This window comes from Taudactylus pleione, unplaced genomic scaffold (assembly GCF_031769625.1).
Source record: "Taudactylus pleione unplaced genomic scaffold, aTauple2 ptg000436l, whole genome shotgun sequence".
Lineage (NCBI taxonomy): Eukaryota > Metazoa > Chordata > Amphibia > Anura > Myobatrachidae > Taudactylus > Taudactylus pleione.
This window is the reverse complement of record NW_028284838.1, coordinates 10,419,312-10,439,497: the sequence shown is the minus strand read 5'-3', so window position 1 is coordinate 10,439,497 and position 20,186 is coordinate 10,419,312. Positions and strand designations below refer to the sequence as shown.

Below are 20,186 nucleotides of genomic sequence, written 5' to 3'. Positions count from 1 at the left end.
GGGGAGTCTTGTAGCTTCCTGCTCCCACTGTCCAGGAAAATTCCGCTCCTAACCAGCCCCAGGGACACTCGGTTAGGAGTAGTGACTCCGTCATAAAAATATGCTGAGTCAGTTCTGCCCATAACCCTGGACTTGGAACAAGGCCCAGTGTTCGTTTCTGCCCTCCTAGATTCTGGGGCAGCAGAAAACTTTATTACCCTTGGATTTGTCAAAAAACTCCCCAAGTATCCTGTATTATACTCGATCACGTTATCACCCTATCTGCAGTCGATGGCAGCCCTATTCTCAATGGTATAGTCTCCAAGTGGATTCATCCTAGGAGCCCTTCATTCAGAGCTCATCAGTTGTCTGATAATACTCAAGGCATCTCATGATGTTATTCTAGGATATCCCTGGCTATGCAAACACAATCCCAAGATCATTTGGAATTCCATGCAACTTCACTCCTGGGGCGATGCTTGTCGAGAGTCTTGTCTTCCACACATCAAACCTGTAAGAGAAACTCAGACATCAGAAAATCTACAACTCCCCATTCCATTCAGGTTTTTTTCTGACTTTTTTTTATAAGCAAGGCTAATATCCTACCTCCACACCGAGACTGGGACTGTCCAATCGATTTGATACATACCACTTGTCCTTGCCTGAAACCAAGGCCATGTCAGAATATATCCGGGAGAACCTGGAAAAGGACTTCATCAGTCCATCCACTTCTCCTGCTTGAGCCAGGTTTTTTTTTGTGTCCAAGAAGGATGGGGGTCTCCGACCCTATATTGATTATCGTGGCCTCGACGATATCACTATAAAAACCCAATAGCAATTGCCTCTTATCACAGAGTTGTTCGATTGTGTTAAAGGAGTCACAGTCTTCTCTAAACTGGACTTACGAGGGGCTTACAATCTCATCAGAATTTGCGCTGGCGACGAATTGAAGATCGCCTTCAACACTCGAGATGGGCACTTCAAATATTTAGTGATGCCATTTAGACTCTGTAATGCCCCTGCAGTCTTCCAGAATTTTGTGAATGAGATTTTCAGAGACTTACTCTATGTTTACTTAGTTGTGTATTTGGACGATATCTTAAATTTTTCTTCTGACCTCAAAGAACATCAACGTCATGTTAAAGAAGTCCTGACTCACCTGAAAAGAAATAATCTGTACTGCAAATTTGAGAAATGTCTCTACGAAGTTCCATCCATTCTTTTCTTAGGGTACATTATCTCTGGCTCTGGATTGGAGATGGATCCTAAAAAGGTTCAGGCAATTCTGGACTGGTCTCGTCCCACTTCTCTAAAGGCAATACAAAGACTTCTCGGATTTTCTAATTATTACAGGAAGTTTATCAAGGGATTTTCGTCACTAGTGGCTCTCATCACTGTGTTAACCCATAAAGGGACCATCCCCTCCCAGTGGCCTCCTGAGGCAGAGACGCATTTCAAATGTTGAAGCAGGCCTTTATATCGGCTCCAGTCCTGAGACACCAACAGGCCTGTTTTCTTAGAGGTGGATGCTTCCTCTGAGGTGGTGGGAGCTGTTCTCTCAAAGAAATTCGAGGACAACAAGATCCATCCATGTGGATTCTCTTCTAAAAAAATTTCTCCTGCAGAGAGAAATGATGGCATCAGAAAGCAGGAATTGCTGGCAGTCAAGTTAGCCTTGGAGGAGTGGCGTTATCTACTCGAGGGTGGCAAGTTGGTATATACCAACCATCGAAACCTGCTGTTTCTAAATAACATTCAGTGCATCAGTTCTAGGTTGGCCCGCTGGGCCATATTCTTTTCATGTTTCAGTGTTACTCTGATCTATCGTCCTGGATCCCTCAATCAAAAAGCCGATGCTCTGTCATGCTCCTTCTCTTCAGACAGCAATGTGGAAGTCCACAGAGGGACTCCGGTCCTCGACTCTAAGATCTTCGCTACCATTCAAATACAACCTCCTCCTGGGAAAACCTTTGTGGCTCCGGAGTTACGGAAACAACTTCTGTCTTGGGCTCACTCGTCTCGCTGGTGACACAGGCATCCGTAAGACGTAAAGTTTCTGTAACGCTCCTATTGGTCGCCCGCCATGAAATCAGAGGTGGCTGAGTTTATTGCCTCCTGCACCCAATGTGCCCAACACAAAACATTTAGACAAGCTCCTGCCGGAGACCTGGTGCCTCTTCCTATTCCAACCCATCCATGGACCCATCTTTCCATGAATTTCGTGATGGATTTGCCGGTTTCTAATGGTTGCACCACCATTTGGGTGGTGGCCGATCATTTCTCAAAGATGGTCCATTATGTTGCACTAAAAAAACTACCCTCTGCTTCTGAACTGGCTTACTTGTTTGTACACCATATATTTACTTTGCACGGACTTCCAACTGAAATTGTATCAAACCGTGGGGTATAGTTCATGGCCAAATTTTGGAGAGCTCTCTGTTCTACTCTGCAAGTCAAACTAAATTTCTCTACAGCCTATCATCCTCAAAGTAACGGATCCACAGAGAGGGTGAACCAGGACCTGGAGACCTGTTTAAGGATCTTCATGTCGTCCGCCCAAGATAACTGGTTTGACTCTCTTCCTTGGGCAGAATTCGTGCACAACTCCTCTTACCGTTCCTCATCCGGTCAGTCACCATTCTATGTGGTTTATGGTCTCCATCCTAGTGTTCCTGTATTTAAAGACCTGCCAGTCTATGATGTTCCTGCACTTGATTCTACTCTACAGAAATTTGCTCAGATTTGGGCACAAGTTCATACTACTCTCCTCGAGACCTCTCAGCATTATAAAAAAGGGGCAGACAGAAAACGTAGAACTGTTCCCAAGGTGCAAGCAGGGGATCAGGTCTGGCTTTCCATACGCAACCTATGCCTCAGAGTTCTGTCCATTAAATTTGCACCCCAGTCCATCGGTCCTTTATCTATCATTGAGGTCATTAACCCTGTGGCATACCGACTAAAACGCCCTTCTTTCCTCAAGATACCTAATTCATTTCACATTTCCCTACTAAAACCCCTTGTTCTCAATAAGTTCCTCAAAGTCTTACCTTCACCTCCTAAAGTCCTCACTGAGAAGGGGATAGAGGCTCTGAATCAGAGCTGGACGCTCTGACAGAGCGCTCGCTCTGAATCAGGGCCAGCCTTCTTGTTTTTTAGAGCGGCCTCAGGCCGCTCGCATAGCTGTGGGTAACCATCCACAGCTATAGCGAGTGGCCAGGAAGATGGTCGCGATGGTCAAGACCATCAAGACCATCGGGCTTGTGATGAGACCCTTGTGGTAGGGTCTCGTTGACGCAAGCCCAAGAGAGATTTCGGCTCAACCAGAGCCGAAATCTCTCCCACTGACATCACTCGTGATGTCAGTGGGACTGCCCCCAAACGGAGGCGTTCACATGGGAACACCTCTGTTTGGGCAGCCGCTCCCCCGGCCCACCCACCAAAGGGGGCGTGCTGTCTCTCAACATCGACAGCATGCCCCCTTTGGTTCGAGACCTGGTGCGACGGTTTGCCCCTCACTATCCGGCTCTCGTGCATAGCGCTCGCGAGCGGGTCTGAATCATGCCCAATATTCGAAGTGATACAAGTCCTGGACTCCCGCTGTCATTATGGACATTTACAGCACCTGCTGGACTGGAATGGTTACGGCCCAGAAGAACGTTGCTGGATTAAAGCAGACGATGTTCACGCTCCTGGCCTCATTCGCAAATTCCATGCCTCTAACCCAGAGAAGCCTGGGAAGTGTCCGGAGGTCACTCGTAAAGGAGGGGGTACTGTCACAACCAGAGTTGTTGCACCTGGGGAGTCATGGTCTCTGCCTGTGCGGGTGCTTTGGCGTGATCCTACCAGTGGAGGTGCTGGTGCCTGGAGGTTGGCGCAAGGTGTGAATGGATGTCTGAGGGGTACAAGCCATGTGGTGACAGGTAAGACTGGCAGCACTGCCACGCTGGGGATTGCTGGGCGCCGCCATCTTTGGGTGGTGGCCGATCATTTCTCAAAGATGGTCCATTATGTTGCACTCAAAAAACTACCCTCTGCTTCTGAACTGGCTTAGTTGTTTGTACACCATATATTTACTTTGCACGGACTTCCAACTGAAATTGTATCAAACCGTGGGGTATAGTTCATGGCCAAATTTTGGAGAGCTCTCTGTTCTACTCTGCAAGTCAAATTAAATTTCTCTACAGCCTATCATCCTCAAAGTAACGGATCCACAGAGAGGGTGAACCAGGACCTGGAGACCTGTTTAAGGATCTTCATGTCGTCCTCCCAAGATAACTGGTCTGACTCTCTTCCTTGGGCAGAATTCGTGCACAACTCCTCTTACCGTTCCTCATCCGGTCAGTCACCATTCTATGTGGTTTATGGTCTCCATCCTAGAGTTCCTGTATTTAAAGACTTGCCAGTCTATGATGTTCCTGCACTTGATTCTACTCTACAGAAATTTGCTCAGATTTGGGCACAAGTTCATACTACTCTCCTCGAGACCTCCCAGCATTATAAAAAAGGGGCAGACAGAAAACGTAGAACTGTTCCCAAGGTGCAAGCAAGGGATCAGGTCTGGCTTTCCATACGCAACCTATGCCTCAGAGTTCTGTCCATTAAATTTGCACCCCAGTTCATCGGTCCTTTATCCATCATTGAGGTCATTAACCCTGTGGCCTACGGACTAAAACTCCCTTCTTACCTCAAGATACCTAATTCATTTCACATTTCCCTACTAAAACCCCTTGTTCTCAATAAGTTCCTCAAAGTCTTACCTTCACCTCCTAAAGTCCTCACTGAGAAGGGGATAGAGGCTCTGAATCAGAGCCGGATGCTCTGACAGAGCGCTCGCTCTGAATCAGGGCCAGCCTTCTTGTTTTTTAGAGCGGCCTCAGGCCGCTCGCATAGCTGTGGGTAACCACTCACAGCTATAGTAAGTGGCCAGGAAGATGGTCGCGATGGTCAAGACCATCAAGACCATCGGGCTTGTGATGAGACCCTTGTGGTAGGGTCTCGTTGACGCAAGCCCAAGAGAGATTTCGGCTCAACCAGAGCCGAAATCTCTCCCACTGACATCACTCGTGATGTCAGTGGGGCTGCCCCCAAACGGAGGCGTTCACATGGGAACACCTCTGTTTGGGCAGCCACTCCCCCGGCCCACCCACCAAAGGGGGCGTGCTGTCTCTCAACAACGACAGCATGCCCCCTTTGGTTCGAGACCCGGAGCGACGGTTTGCCTGTCACTATCCGGGTCTCGCGCATGCGCGCAACGGAGCCGGCTCCGAGGGTACAAGCCATGTGGTGACAGGTAAGACTGGCAGCACTGCCACGCTGGGGATTGCTGGGCACCGCCATCTTGAAGTTGGGCATGTGACCTCAATGGGCCAATCAGGCTGAAGCATCTTGTGTTTACTCTCAGCAGCCTATCATGCACTTTCCCATGGTACTTAAGGGTGTTCAGCACGCCCTCTAGTTGCCAGAGCCATGTATACACAGCGCAAGCTGTGTGAGAGTTCTCTGTGCTCATTAGCTCAGTGTTATTATTGCAGTCCCAGCAGTGCTCTGTTTCCTGCACTGTCTCCATCACAGGCTGTTCCCGGGTGCCCGCATCTATCCTGCTATACTCGCCCCATGGTTTGTGTACCTTCCAGCACTTTTGACTCAGAACCCACTCCAGTACTTCAGACCTCTGTTCCTCATTCACACCTCCATTGGACTTTTGTTTATTTCTGCCTGACACCTGTTTCCAGCCTCATTAATTGGACTTTGTTTCCCTGCCAGACATTTGTTTTCAGCCTCACTTCACTTGGACTTGTTTATTTTCTGCCAGTTTATATATTTAGATTAATCGAGTACATCGAAAGGCGTCTGAACTGCTCGCAGTGCTTGTGGTTGGATTTTCCTACCGCAATCATGCGAACAGTTCAGGCTAAGAGACAACCAAGTGACGTGGCCGATGACGCTGCTTTGTTAATTATGCACACCCTTAAAACGCCCGTTTTGACCGTTTGGCACGCCTGCGTTCGGATCACCACTCCCCGTTTTCAAGCACCTTCCCCTGTTACCACCCACAAACACCTCATCCTGTCACTCAAATTAGCAGGCACTCTCTATTTTGCGAACACACAATTTCCGACCGCACTGACTGGTTGGCGCATGCGCATTACGATCCATATGCATGCGCAGATGTGCGAACATCGCTCGGAGCGAACGAGCGGCCGCTTACGAGCGGCCGCTTACGAGCGGCTCTGAATCAGGCCCAGAGTGTACCCAGCTTTATACTCGCTGTCGAAGTCATTGGTCCGCTTGTCTCAAACCAGCAAAGCCTGTTTAAGCCACATGCACTTGATGACTTGATTTAAGAAGCATGCCACGCTATTCTAAGTAATCAGAGCCTCAAACAGACCTACTTTTATTGATTTAATTCACAGTACAGTACATGGCTGATTCTGAGATGGTAGCAAAGCAAAAGGAAACAAATATCTTTGCACCTTGACAAAACCATCTTGCACTGCAGCTGGAGGAGATTTAGCATTTATGTTTGCTACATGGTTTTGCCAAGGTGCAAAGTTGCTTCATTGTTTGCTTTGCTCCCAACTCAGAATCAGTCCCTACATGTTTTCAGATCTCCTCACAGAATCACAGTGAAATAATTAGTGCCATCTGTGGATCATTTACAATGTGTCAGTCAGTAATACCCCTTTTCCACCAAAATTCCGGGTCTGACCTGGTTGGAACAGGGGGGGTCATTCAGACCCGCTCGCGAGCGCAGGATGCTCGCAAGCGGGTCGATGTTCCCCCAATGCGCATGCGCATGATGGAGGGAGCTCCGTCGTGCGCATGCGCGAGACCCGAATAATGACGGCCAAGCCGTCGTTATGGGTCTCGCACTAAAGGGGGCGTGCTGTCGATGGTGAGTGACAGCACGCCCCCTTTAGTGGGCGTGCTGGGGGCGTGGTTGCCAGACGGAGGCGTTCCCATGGGAACGCCTACCGTCTGAGTCCGGCCCCACTGACATCACTAGTGATGTCAGTGGGAGTGATTTTGGCTCTGATAGAGCCAAAATCACTCCAGGGCTTGCGGCAACGAGACCCTACCACAAGGGTCTCGTCGCAAGCCTGATGGTCGCGATGGTCTTGACCATCGCGACCATCTTTTTGGCCGCTCGCATATGCTGTGGGTGGTCACCCACAGCTATGCGAGCGGCCAGGAGGCCGCTCCATTTTAAGGGACCTGATTCAGAGCGAGCGCTCTGGTCAGAGCGTCCGGCTCTGAATCAGGCCCAGGGTTCCTATCTGGATCAGACCTGGAATTTTGCCGGCGCCGACTCAGGATATTCCCGAGTCGGTGCCGCTCACACCGCAGTCAGGTCTGCATACACCCGGCTTTTCCAGCGTTTAAGTGGTTGCTTGGAGATGACGTCATATCCAAGCGCCACTGAAGCCGGACCAATCTGCCGGCTTGCAGCGCACTCCAGGTCATCGTGACCCGGAATGCGCTGTTCTCACAGCAGGGTTTCACGGGTTACACCCGGGTTAAACCCTGCTATTTACCTGGGTTGGATTGCCGGGTCACTGGACCCGGCGATCCAACCCACTCCCCTTTTACTACAGGGAGCTGCCCTGGTTAACCCTTCAATAACCCGGGTTTTAGCTCCGGTGTAAAAGGGGTATAATTGTTGCACCTGTGCTGCAGCTAGGAGATATGCAAAAGACATGCACTGCTAGCGATCCCTGAGGCCTTGGTTTCAAATACACAGCCCTTATACAGGTTTAAGACTCCCATACATCTGCAACAATTGTTATAAGATGCTTTGAATGTTTTATACCTTTTTTAAGGATCTGTATCCTTCAACTGGGTGAGGGAGCCAGGGACTTATATGCAAAAGCAACTTATACCCCTTTTACACCAGAGCAAAAACCTGGGTTTTTGCTGGGTCTACCCGGGTCGCAGCTCAGTTTAAAAGGGTCTCTGAAAAATAACCTGGGTCAAGTGACCCTGCAATCCAACCCAGGTAGCTACCAGGGTTGGACCCAGGATGGACCCAGGTAATGGTGCAGTGTAAACGGTGCAACCCAGGTTATCTGACCTGGATCATGCCTAAAATGAGCAGATTGGTGTTTGTGGAGCATTCACCTCCCACTTTTTATGACCTCACAGGTTTAGCAGGGCAGACCTGAGTTCAGTGTGAACAGGGCTGACCTGGGAGTAACCCAGATGAAAGGTGCAGTGTAAATGGGTCTGACCAGGGTTGGAAGGAACCATGTCCAAAAACCCAGGTCGGACCTGGGTTTTTGGTGGAAAAGAGGTATTAGATAAATGAGAAATCTGGAGGTCAATTCACCTAATTCCTGTTGTCTAGAGCATTAGCTTTTTAGGCTAATTTTCTTTAATCATTTTTGTGACCTTAATTAGAGACCATAATTATTAAATTTTTTAAGATATATATATTTTTTATGACCATTTTTGATTATATTGTTTTACATGAATTTATTTTTTATTATTTCTTTTGTTTGCAGTACCAAATTTTTCAGAATTGATCGAAATTATTCGAAACATTATTGGATGAGACTCACAGGGCAATTCAATTTGGAGCGAAAAGTCAGTTTTTGCGATAATTTTGCACCGATGACGTCGTAATCTGAGAGGGGTATTCAATATGGGAGAGAAAAGTCCGTGCTGGACTTTTCGCTCCACATCGGAGATTTTCCAGGGATAAAGTATCGGGCGTGCGCCCGCTTTATCCTCGTATTCAATATAAAAGCTACGTAAACGAGAACCTGCGAAGTGGGATCTGCGAAAAAATACGATATTTTCCTGGAATAAATTGTAGGACCCCCCTAAAACTGTAAAAACATGGGGGATCATTATGGGTACCCCCATTTTAGCCTGCAAATGAAAGTCGGGGATTTAAATAGCGGCTGCAGGTGTTGTTTTCCCGACATTGAAGAAGTGTTGCAGAAGAGCATGTAGGTTATTTTTTTCATTTTTTTTAGTGGTCCCATCAAATTTGGGGTACATGAAAATGGGTACTAACATATTTTTAAGTCCCTAAAGTCTTTATTTAAAAATTCTGCAAATATGCAACTGCTGCTAATAACCTATTCTAGAAAACACCTGCCGCATATTTGCAGAATAGCCCTGAACCTATTTCCCTATTTTTAATATTTTTAAACACTTTTTTCCCATTTTTTTTTCACCCCAAATTTAAAATTATTTTTTTGGGGTGTCCCTATTTTTTTTTAAACTTTTTTTGACACAGTTTATTTTAAAATGACATTCCCAGGGATGCAGGTAATTTTTTTTAATCCTGCACCCCTAAACCCCAATTCTGCACTTTTTTCGCCACCTATTCAGTGGTGAAAAGTTATCCCCGTTTTTTTTCAAACACTTTTCGAACCTGCGAAAAGTCTTTGAAATTGAATATGGTGTAAAACCAAAACCAGCAAAAATGACGTCATCGGTGCGAAATTATCACAAAAACTGACTTTTCGCTCCAAATTGAATTGCCCTGTACATGTTTTGAGCTTAATACTACTTAGGTCTTCTACATTGCGATATTATATTTTGTCTTATTTCTTTTTGACTATGTGGGACATCCATATTGTATTTCTTGATCTTTCTATAAGTTTGATAATGTGTAATATTCAATTTTTTTTACTAATAAAAGCAAAATTGTCAATGAAAAAAAGAAAAGAAAGAGAGTTTCACAGATTCCCTGACAGATAGGTGAACATCGGTGGCCGCAGATTGGCATTTCTTACCGGTGGATCGGCGGTTCTGTTCTGATCGGGGAATGGCTGAAACGTATTGAAGATGTGTGGTGGCCTTTAGACAGCTTCTGATTCTCCAGCTGTCATGGAGCTGCAGGTTCCAGCATGACTTTCTAGCATGAGACTCCCAGGTCCACAATAGCTGGTGTGACACTGCCAGAGGTATATTTCTCCAGCCCCAGAGATTATATATGGGTGCAGTAAATGAAAACAGACAGCAACATGATGGAATATCAACTTTATTCTTGGTTTGATTTAACCCAATAATTACAAAACACAGAGTAAATTATATTATTGAAATATGTTTTTCACCAAAATGTTTGGCACATTAACTCGTATTGGGATGATAAACCTGAATGCTGTAAAATCAGTGAAAATATTATTGTCTTATTGTTAACTGCTAGAAGCAGGAGTTGTTTATACCAAAAGTTTGTGAACAAATATTTTCATTTGGATTGGTTTGTACCATCCTGCATATTGCAGTCAATGGGGACAATTCAATTAAATGTGAAGTCCCAGAATGGCACAATGAAGGAGAACTACATCGCTGATTTTACCCAGCTTAAAGCTGGGTACACACCGAACCAGCTTAAAGCTGGGTGCACACCTAACAGATGCATCTGCAAATGATGGTTGTTCATACACACTGAACAACCATCATCTGTCATCTGGCCACGAGTCCCACTGGCCGTGGGGCATATCGCGTGCCGCCCTCCCAGTGGCCCCTGCTGCGTGTATGGGCGGTTGGCTGACCACCTGTACACACAGCACAATGCCCCAGTATATCTGGAGCTATATTGGGCATCAGCTGTGCAGCACAGCCAACACGATATGTCTGTGAATGTCAGCTTAACTCTCCTTCAAGAAAGGTGGCTGGTATGTATAAAGTTCATTTAAACTGATATGTTGAATCTGCTGTGTTAATTACGGCTTACTGGAGAATGACAAAAAGAACATTGTTTCAATTGTGTCTAATTGGCTGAGTGGATTGGGCAATTAAGCTAGCTTGTTACAGCTGATTTTGTGAAACATTGCTACACTAACCAAGTTGACTCTATAGGCTCCCATACATCAGCGACGGAGTGCCGCGATGTTACGATCCTGCAACTCGGCAATGCAGGTTTGCTGAAATCCAACTTGTTGGATTTCACAGATATGCCGATCATAATTAAAAAATTATAGTGATTGGCAGATCGGTGAAATTTAACATGTAGAATTTCACCTATCCTGCGATTGTGGAACATTGATTGCCGCCGGTTGGCATTTCCGACTGGTGAATCGGCATTTTCGATCCCATCGCAACTTCGCGGCGATCCGTCGCAGATGTATGGGGACCTTTACACAATACTGAAATTATCTGTATTACTGGAGTCTTGGATTCAACAACAATAATCGAAATGTATTTTATACTGACTAGATTGCAGTAACTTGTAATGCTATTGTAGCAATAATAATTTTGACATTGGCTTTTTTCATGTTATTTTTTAATATTGTATGTTAATGTTTATACAGTATACTTGACAAACAGTGCTGCGATAATTTGTTTTAGGTATCTTAAATGTGGGGGGAGGGGGGTCTCAGTAATCCCTTAATTCAGAGGTTCCTAAACTCTGCGAGTCCAGAATTCAAGGATATCCATGCTTAAGTCCAGATGGGTAAATTAAATGGACTGAGGTACTAATAAAATCACCTGTGCTCAAGCATGGATATCCTTAAATTGTGGACTGTAATGGTGGAGTTTGAGAACCTCTACCTTAATTGAAGCTGCAATTTGTTAAGTTGATAATACTATTCCTCCTTCTTTTTGATTATTAGCACCTAATTATTTTTAGATTTTATCCATAAAAGCTAAGGCAATATCATTCACCTGTGTAAACTGGGAGCGTCCACAGCACAGAGTTTGAATCCTTATGCAAGCAGAATTATCCAGCTTTTGTTTTAATTATGAGTTTGAACATTTTCTTTAACCACTTGCCTGGTGTGGTCACATTGTTTGCAGCCACACCATGCTGTGTGTTCTTTGACATGGTCGCAAACAATGCGATCAGTCAGAAACGCCCACTATGTGGCTGCCAGAAGATAATCTTCCAGCAGCCGCCAATCACCCCCTGGAACCTCTGCATCCTTGCATTGTCCCCCAGTCACTGCTGATTGGGCAGCCCGGCAGCACCCCTCATGTTAATGTAAATGAAGCATCCCTCACAGAGCCGTAACTAGACTTTTTGGTGCCCTGTGCCAGAAAGAGCATTGGTGCCACGCCTCCCCCCCCTCCCCCCAATTTTTCAAACAGGGACATAATATGCGAACCTGAAAAAGGGCCATGGCCTCAAGGGGAAGGACCAGGGAAGAGATAGAGGAGGCCAGGAGATGCTGGGGATAAAAGTAAAGGAAGCTACAAGTGAGAATGATAATAAACAAAACATTGACAGGCCCAAACAGCACCCCCTGTCCTGCGGTGCCCTGTGCCATGTGCACCACCCTAGTTATGGCCCTGATCCCTCAGCCCTCCACAACATTGCAACTTTGCATTTCTCTGGCAGCTGATGTTCTCTGCTGCCGCCTGGAAAAAGCAATGTTGCGATGTTCTGATCATCAATGGTCCAATATATCGTTATTAAATATTAAAACCAATATTAATGTTAGGTGTTCCAAAGAAAAAACTATTTTTTAAAATAAAATCATGTTGGATAAGGTATAAATAGATGTTCTAGATTTAATTCAATCTGTAAAAAAACAAACAAACAAACAAACAAACAAACAATTTCTGAGTTTACTGATAACAAAGACAAATCTATTCAATTTTAGAGGTTGAATACTTTTTCAAGCCACTGTAGTTACACCAGACCATACTTGCCGACGTTTAAGCTACCTCTTCCAGAAGGAGAGAGCCAGGTGGGTGGTGCGGGAGACTTGGTGCTGCAATCATGTTATTGTGGCCTCACTATGTGAAGCTGCAATTCCCAACATTGTAAAGTGGGGTGTGGAGCCATGGTGCCATGATTTCACATAAGTCACATCATCAAGCTGCCCAGACTGAAATGGGCAACAGTAAGCAGCATGTGGGGCCTGGCCTATTCTCCCCAGAGATCAGGAGAGTCACCCCAAAATCTGGAGTTTCCTGGACATTCTGTTAGAGTAGGTATTTATACATAAGACTGAAAGAGATAGGTATGTATACATAAGACTTGAAAGAGATACGCCTCATGACATACTGTACATATGCATCCACGTCTAATTGATTCACAATTATATAAACATGCTCTTACTGTATTTTGACGTTTACCTTCCCCATACCTCTTCTCCGGGTGTAAGGAGTTATAAGTCAAAAATACACAAAAAATCTTAATGTGAGCAGTAAGAAAATGCCTATCTTATGTAAAATAAAATGGGCATCTGCCCAACTCTGAATGAGCCCCAAAGTGAACATTGACTAGTAAAGCTAGGTATACACTATACAATTTTCAGCCCGAATTGGCTAATATTGAATTGTTGGTTCGATAATCGTTTAATGTGTATGCTGCACCATGGTCCAGCGGTTGGTCTAAATCATGTAGAATCGGCTCCTGATATAGTGTGTGATGCATGCGCTGTTGTTCACGTCGTTTTGGATTTGTTTGGAAAATGCAGTCTGTATAGCTCTCAGCCCGATTTCTGCTGATAGTTGTATAGAGACACTGGCGAAATGATTTGAAATTGAAAGATTGTTTAAAACTAAGTGATTATTATGTAGTGTGTACGCTGTATATCGTCTGTTTTCAGGATTGTTTTGGTTGGTCAAGATGGGTCTATTTATTACCATCATTTGGGAAATCTTATAGTGTGTAACTAGCTTAACTCTGTGCAGCTATACCACACTGTGTTTTCAGGGGCAAATTAAGAGAGGAGGGGGCCCGTATACAGTCTCCGTCCAAGGCCCCCTCCTCTCTACCCAGCAGCACAGTAGACACTAGACTATGAGCACTAGTAGACTCTAGCGCAGGTCTCCGGGGAAGTGGTGCAGCAGTAATTTTTCCTGCGATTTTCTTTCTCAAAATGCTGGGAAAATGGCCGCCGCCATGGGTGCAGTGTGTACGGGTGTATGGTGTGGGCCTCTCTGGACCCAGGGTCCCGTGTGCAACACACACTCTGTACCCATTATAGATATACCAGTGGGTGTTTTGTAATTTGCTTCTCATGATTTTACAATACTGATCTCAGTACATCAGATCAATTGCTCCTAAGCTTGTATCCAGTTCCTTTGATTTTGAGAAAGGAAAGTCAAAACCAGCTAATCGAATGAGGAACACATTTGAAAAATGTACTAGTGTGCACACCAAGACAATCCAGAATGACTTCTCAAAGTGTTCAGTCTCCGTCTTAAATATAAAGCGTCCTTCTTTGTAATTAGCAATGTTCTCTGACAGATTGTGCATTTTAACTTCTGAAGAGAAGAGGATTAATACAAGGCAGCCACAGGAACCTACAAGGAAAAACAATACGTCACAACAGCAAAATAAGCACAGTCATTTCATATAAACATTCTGCACCTCATTTTCAGTTAGGGAGTGGCACACCGGGGGGGGGGGGGGTGGGAGGGTTCTGAGTAGAGATGTGTGCGGTCCCTCATGTTTTGGTTTTGGATCTGGGTTAATCTTTGTGTTTTGGCTTTTGCAAAACTACCCTCAAGTGTTTTGGTTTTGGATTTGGATAAAGATCAATAAAAATCGATAAAAACAGCTAAAATGTCTGCATCCAAAACACAAGTTCAGTTTTTTAAATCCGAGTTCCAAATCGGCAACAGATCCGAACCAGGACTCGGTTCGAACCGGGTCACAAAAGTGAATCCAAACCATGACCCGGTTCTACTCAGAACCCCTAAATTCGGATGTGTTCGGATTTCAGAAATCCGCACATCTCTAGTTCTGAGTACCCAGAAATACCCCCGACAAAAGCAAGAGCGGGCCCCATGTTATTAAGCCCTGTCCCCTCTCTGCATAATGACGCGATTCAAGCGTATGTGTGTGTGTGTTGTAAAACAAAGCACCCTCCCCCTGTAAAAAATTCAACCTTTACCCCTGTTAGGAGCAACATATTTGCATGTGGGGAAAATATTAGCTGTTTGCATGTATTACACTAATACTGCCCAATTTTTTTTATTATTATTATTATTATTATTACCCTTCTTCTTTAGTATTGAAAGTTTGAAGACATATAAAAAAGTAAATATTATGTTAAACATTTATGATGTTATGTTTTAAGACTCTCGAGTCTTGAGTCTCTCTTTCAGTTTACACCAATCTCGAAGGGGCATATTTATCACAATCTGCTTTTATAATGTGGATATGATAAATATTCTGCGTGTAAATGTGCAAAGTGAAAATGTACTAACATGGCTTGCCAGGAGATGGCCTCCAATACGAGCTCGCCGCGAAGAGCTGAAAGCAGTGTGCTAGCGTAATGCTCTCACACTGCTTCTAGGTTCAGGGCCCCAGCGCACACTGCACATACACGCATGGCCGTTGGCCGGCGCATTCCTCACTGGTGGGTGGCTCCCTTTCTGTAAAAAAATGGTTAATTAGTAGCTCATAGGCTACTATAGGATAACACCATCTGGAGCTTAGTAAATCTGACAGCTTCGCAGCCCTCATAGAATCTTATGGGGAATGTGGTTGTTGTTGTAAATGGAGGGACTGGAGCAGATATCACAGCAGTTTTAAATGAGCATTTCATATTGTTTTTATGCTTTATTTTTATACTTGATTTTGAACTTGTGATACTGTGTTATTACATTATTTATTTATTCCTCTAACCATTGTTATCTACAATAGTGAAATTATTTTCTTATTTTTAAATTTCTTTTATTCATGACAATAGTGAGTTGTATTATTATACCATTAATCTAACTAATAAATAATTTGATTATCCCTTATTTGCCAATTGCAGCCCATATTTCATGTTTGGGTAAGAGGGTGTTTGACCACTTACTTATTATATTGTATATATTTATATTCAGGGCTGTCTTAACAGCAGTGTGGGCCCTGTGCAAAGCAATGCACTGGGGCCCCTACCCACCCCACCCATTCACTGGAAAAAAATGTACAGTAAATGGTCAATAAAATTAAACCTTTAGATTTAGTAGTACTTTCAACAAAATCAATTTAAATATAAAAACATTTATTGCACTATTTTTTTTTTAGTGGGAGTGGAGAATGTAACATCCATTCCCAAATCCAAACCTTAATGAAGGACACAATGCCTATTGCCCAGTCAGACCCTGTCGCGGAAAACAGGGCTAGGCTCTTACCTGCCAAGTCACCCGGTCGGTACGCATTGGCTCGCCTGGCAGAGGAGAGGAGTCTCCTGTCCTGACTCCTGAGGAGGCTGAGAGAGACCGGGATGACGACGGACCGGACGGATCCTCGAGTGACCAGTCCGGTACCAGACACTGCGCGGCAGGCGGCAGGTGGCAGCGGCACACTAGAAGGAGCCAGCAGCAGCAGTGTAGTAACGGTGGACGGTGAGTAATTGTCAACCGCGCGGGGGGGGTCCGCTCGTCACCGGGGGGAGACTGGCGGATCGGAACACAGTGGTGCTTTAAAAAGAAAAGAAAAAACTATCCGCCGCTGCAGGAGGGCTGGTGGGCCCAATGGAAGGGACGGCCCTGTTTATATTGCTGACACTACCTGTAACAGTCCTATATTGCTAGGCTCCCATTTATGGAGAGTAAGGGACTAGTTTTTCATAGCGGAAGTGTCACAATGAAGTTTTGAGCTATATAGTACTCTTCTCAGAACTGGAGATACTCTCCTGTTTTCAATTCGATTCCCACTAGTTCTCCTTAGGTTGCAGAGATTGGTGCCGCCCTTGCATTCCTTTTTACATACTTCTTAATGGGTCATTAACCTTTAGAAAAAATAAAAATACATATAGGGCCTGATGCACAGTTGGATGGAAATCGGGCGTTTGTGCTCCCACATTGCACACACTGAAAGAAATGCTTTATTTGCCTGTATGCAGAGCTGTACGCCTCTTACAGTGCACCCGCTCCCTATCTGTATGCTTGGTATACTACTTGTCAGCATCAGGACGCACGGGTGTCAATCCATTAAAATAAATCCATTTTGCAAAAGGGCAGAGGCCAATGTAATTTTAAATAAAGTTATTTTATATAAAAAGGAGCAGTTTGAGGAGTGACAGTTGGTGCAGTTGAAGGTGGAGAGCTGAGCACCCCAATGAGCAGCTGAGAGAGAGACATATAAGATTGGGGAGAGAAATGAGCCGCAGAGAGAGTAAGTAGGAGGGAGCCATGTAACAGTGAGGCAGTGAGGGAGAACAGGAGTCATACTGAGAACTACATGGTGTTAAATCGTAATCCTGCTGACATCCTCAGCCATAGGAGAGCACAGCAAGGGAGAGAGGGCCTGATTCAGCAAGGAACGCAGTTGCTAATATGCACGCAATCGGGCGATTGTTGCGTACTGCGCATGCGTATAGATTATAGTGCGCGTGCGCAAACCGCCAACTGCGAACGTGACTGCGATCGCAGTGACTACGCAAACCCATCGCAGAGTGATTAACAGGAAGTGCCATCCGTGGGTGGTAACGGGAGGGGCGGTCGGCCAAAAGCAGGCATGCCAGTGCGTCTCAACGCCATTGCAGGGGCATGCATAAATTATCCACTGCGATGCCCTACACAGCCTGAGGCCTGATAGCGTGCGTGAATGTTAGTAATTTCTGAGTAAGCTCGGAGCTTGTGCAAGTGTGCGCGAGGCTGCGATGGTACTCCATTCCACCGATGTTTTCACAGTCTTGCTAAACATTACAGACGTGTGTAAGGTAAGGTGGGCGTCCTTATGTAGTTCAGCGGCGGCATTGCGATCGCAATGGATTATCGTACTATCGCAGATGAACTGCGTGCGTAATCGCTATTGCATTCGCAGTTGGGATCCATAGTGAATCAGGCCCAGAGACAGCAGAGATTATAAACTTTACACCTATGCTGATTTGCCTTCATCTGAGAGGAAAGCTGCTGCCTCAGCAATATCTATTGGACTAGGTGAGATAAATCTTATGTATATACTGTATATATTTATACTTAAAGCTGCTCCACAGCAGAGGACATTATATTTGCAGTACAGAGAGTGGATTCTACTGGAAATAGCTCTCGTTTGTGTAATATAACCATCTGTAATGCACAGTGCTGCAACATTTTGTTTATTGCTAAAACGGGACTTATAGCTGTACTCCACTACTTAACAAGATAACAAAATAAATGGGCCCAACGTGCACATAAAGACCCCCTGTAGTTACCCGGGTTACATCAAAGTTAGCTGGGACTTTAGCATTGTCTGCAGGACCATCAAAGTAAAGATTTTGTTTAATGAAATATTGTAGGAGTCTAATTAAAAGGGCTACAGACTGAGAATTGCTCATATTACTGTATGTGTAGTTTTCTAAAGTGAACTGAATGGGTCAAATATATTGTTGAGTAACCCATGTATTAAGCTAAAATGAGTGAGATATTTGCCATATAGGTGATGACCTTAAAAACATATACAGTAGTGCATGTTAGTGTTTCTCAACTCCAGTCCTCAGTGAATCCTAGCAGTGCATGTTTGTCAGAGTATCAAGTAAAATAATTAGTACCACCTGTAGCCGAAGATATGGAAAACATGCTAAGGATTAGCTTTATTATTTGAAGAATGAAAAAAGCTTGGGGCCTTGATAGTGCTTCTATTCACGAGCCTAGGCTACTGAGTTTGAACGAATATGGATATCTGGAAAACCCTGAGATGAGACTGAGCACTGGTATAGTCTGTGGATATACTTGAGAAGAGTACAGGAAGCACAATAGAACTGTCTATAGAAAATGCTGGCCCCAAGACTGCGATACAGCAGAGAGAGGCTGAAGGCGGACTAGGAATGGAATACTTGTAGCACTTGTGGCAGGCTTCAGGAGGTGTAGATACAGAGTGTTGTGCATGAATGGAAACTGACTGCAGCTGCAGCTCTAGTGACTTGAAACCGAGGGCCTGCTTCAGAGCCGGTCACTCTGAATCAGGGTCGGGTATTTCTTTTTTTGGAGCGGCCTCTTGGCCGCTCGCATAGCTGTGGGTGACCACCCACAGCTAATGCGAGCGGCCAGGATGATGGTCACGATGGTCAAGACCATCGCGACCATCAGGCTTGCGACGAGACCCTTGTGGTAGGGTCTCGCCCATCGCAAGCCCCAGAGAGCTTTCAGCTATAACAGAGCTGGAAGCTCTCCACTGACATCACTTGTGATGTCAGTGGGGCCTCCCCCAAACGGCAGGTGTTCTCATCGGAACGCCTCCATTTGGGCAGCCACCCCCCTGGCCCACCGACCAAACGGGGCAAGCTGTCACTCAACATCGACAGCTAGCCGGCTCCATCATGCGCATGCGCTGTGGGCCACCATCGACCCGGTTGCGAGCGCACGCGACCGGGTCTGAATCAGGCCCCGAGTCCGATGCTGAATGCATTTGATGATGCAGGTAACTGATAATCGAGTCAGAGGCGGAATGCACTTGTAAATGCAGATAGCTGATAACGGAGTCAGATGCAGTGTGCACTTATGAATTCTGATAGTTGAAGATGGAGGGCTTGATTCAGATGGACGCTAATGCGACCGCAGCTGCGATTTTGTATGGAACGCAGCTGTGAAAATATGCTAACTTCCAAAGCTCACACAAGCATAGGGGCGCTAACTGCTGCCTTCTCATCTGTGTACGACGTCGCTTACCTGCGTAAATCTCGGTAATATCAACACACATCGAGCAGCCATCTTGCCCTTTTGGCAGGTCTGACCAGCCGCAAACACTACAGCTCTCTCTCTCTCTCTGATGCTCCGTATGCAATCGCAGTGGCTAATTTATGCACGCCCATGTATACAGACACGCCTGACTTCTTCTGACCACCTCCTGTTACCACCCCCAAACGCTTACAAGCTGTCAATTACATTGCTATGGATTCCTCTGTGCTCCCGTAATTGCAATGCGATCGCAGCACGTGCACAGTGTGACTTATACGCATGTGCAATCGCTCGATCTGCGTAAAAATCACCATTGCGTCCACCTCTGAATCAGGCCCTGGGTCAGATGCAGAATGCATTCATGAATGCAGATAGCTAAAAGGCAAAATCAGATGCAGATTGCACTGGTAAATACTGGTAGCTGAACATGTGCTGAATTTAATTAGCAGTGCTAGAGATTAGTGGGTGGAACAAGCACAGAGAGCATTAGTAATAATAGCTATTGAATAGACCAGAGGTTCTCAAACTCGGTCCAATGAGACCCCACACAGGTCACGTTTTCCAGGTCACCTAGCAGGTGCACAGGTGTAGTCATTACTAACTGACACATTTTAAAAGATCCAAAGGTGGTGCTAATTATTTCACTTGTGATTCTGTGAGGAGACCTGGAAAACCTGCAGTGTTTGGGGTCCTGAGGACCG

General features: G+C 45.3%; 1 protein-coding gene across 1 annotated transcript in view; it reads right to left on the bottom strand.

Moving 5' to 3' along the window:
* Window positions 1-12,370: 12,370 nt before the first annotated feature.
* Window positions 12,371-20,186, bottom strand: part of CLRN1 (clarin 1) — a 31,172-nt gene continuing 23,356 nt past the window's right edge. Inside the window, exon 3 of the mRNA XM_088447654.1 lies at window positions 12,371-14,193. Coding sequence (XP_088303780.1) covers window positions 13,928-14,193 — 266 coding nt within the window. The 3' untranslated portion in view covers window positions 12,371-13,927. The remainder of the gene's footprint in view (window positions 14,194-20,186) is intronic.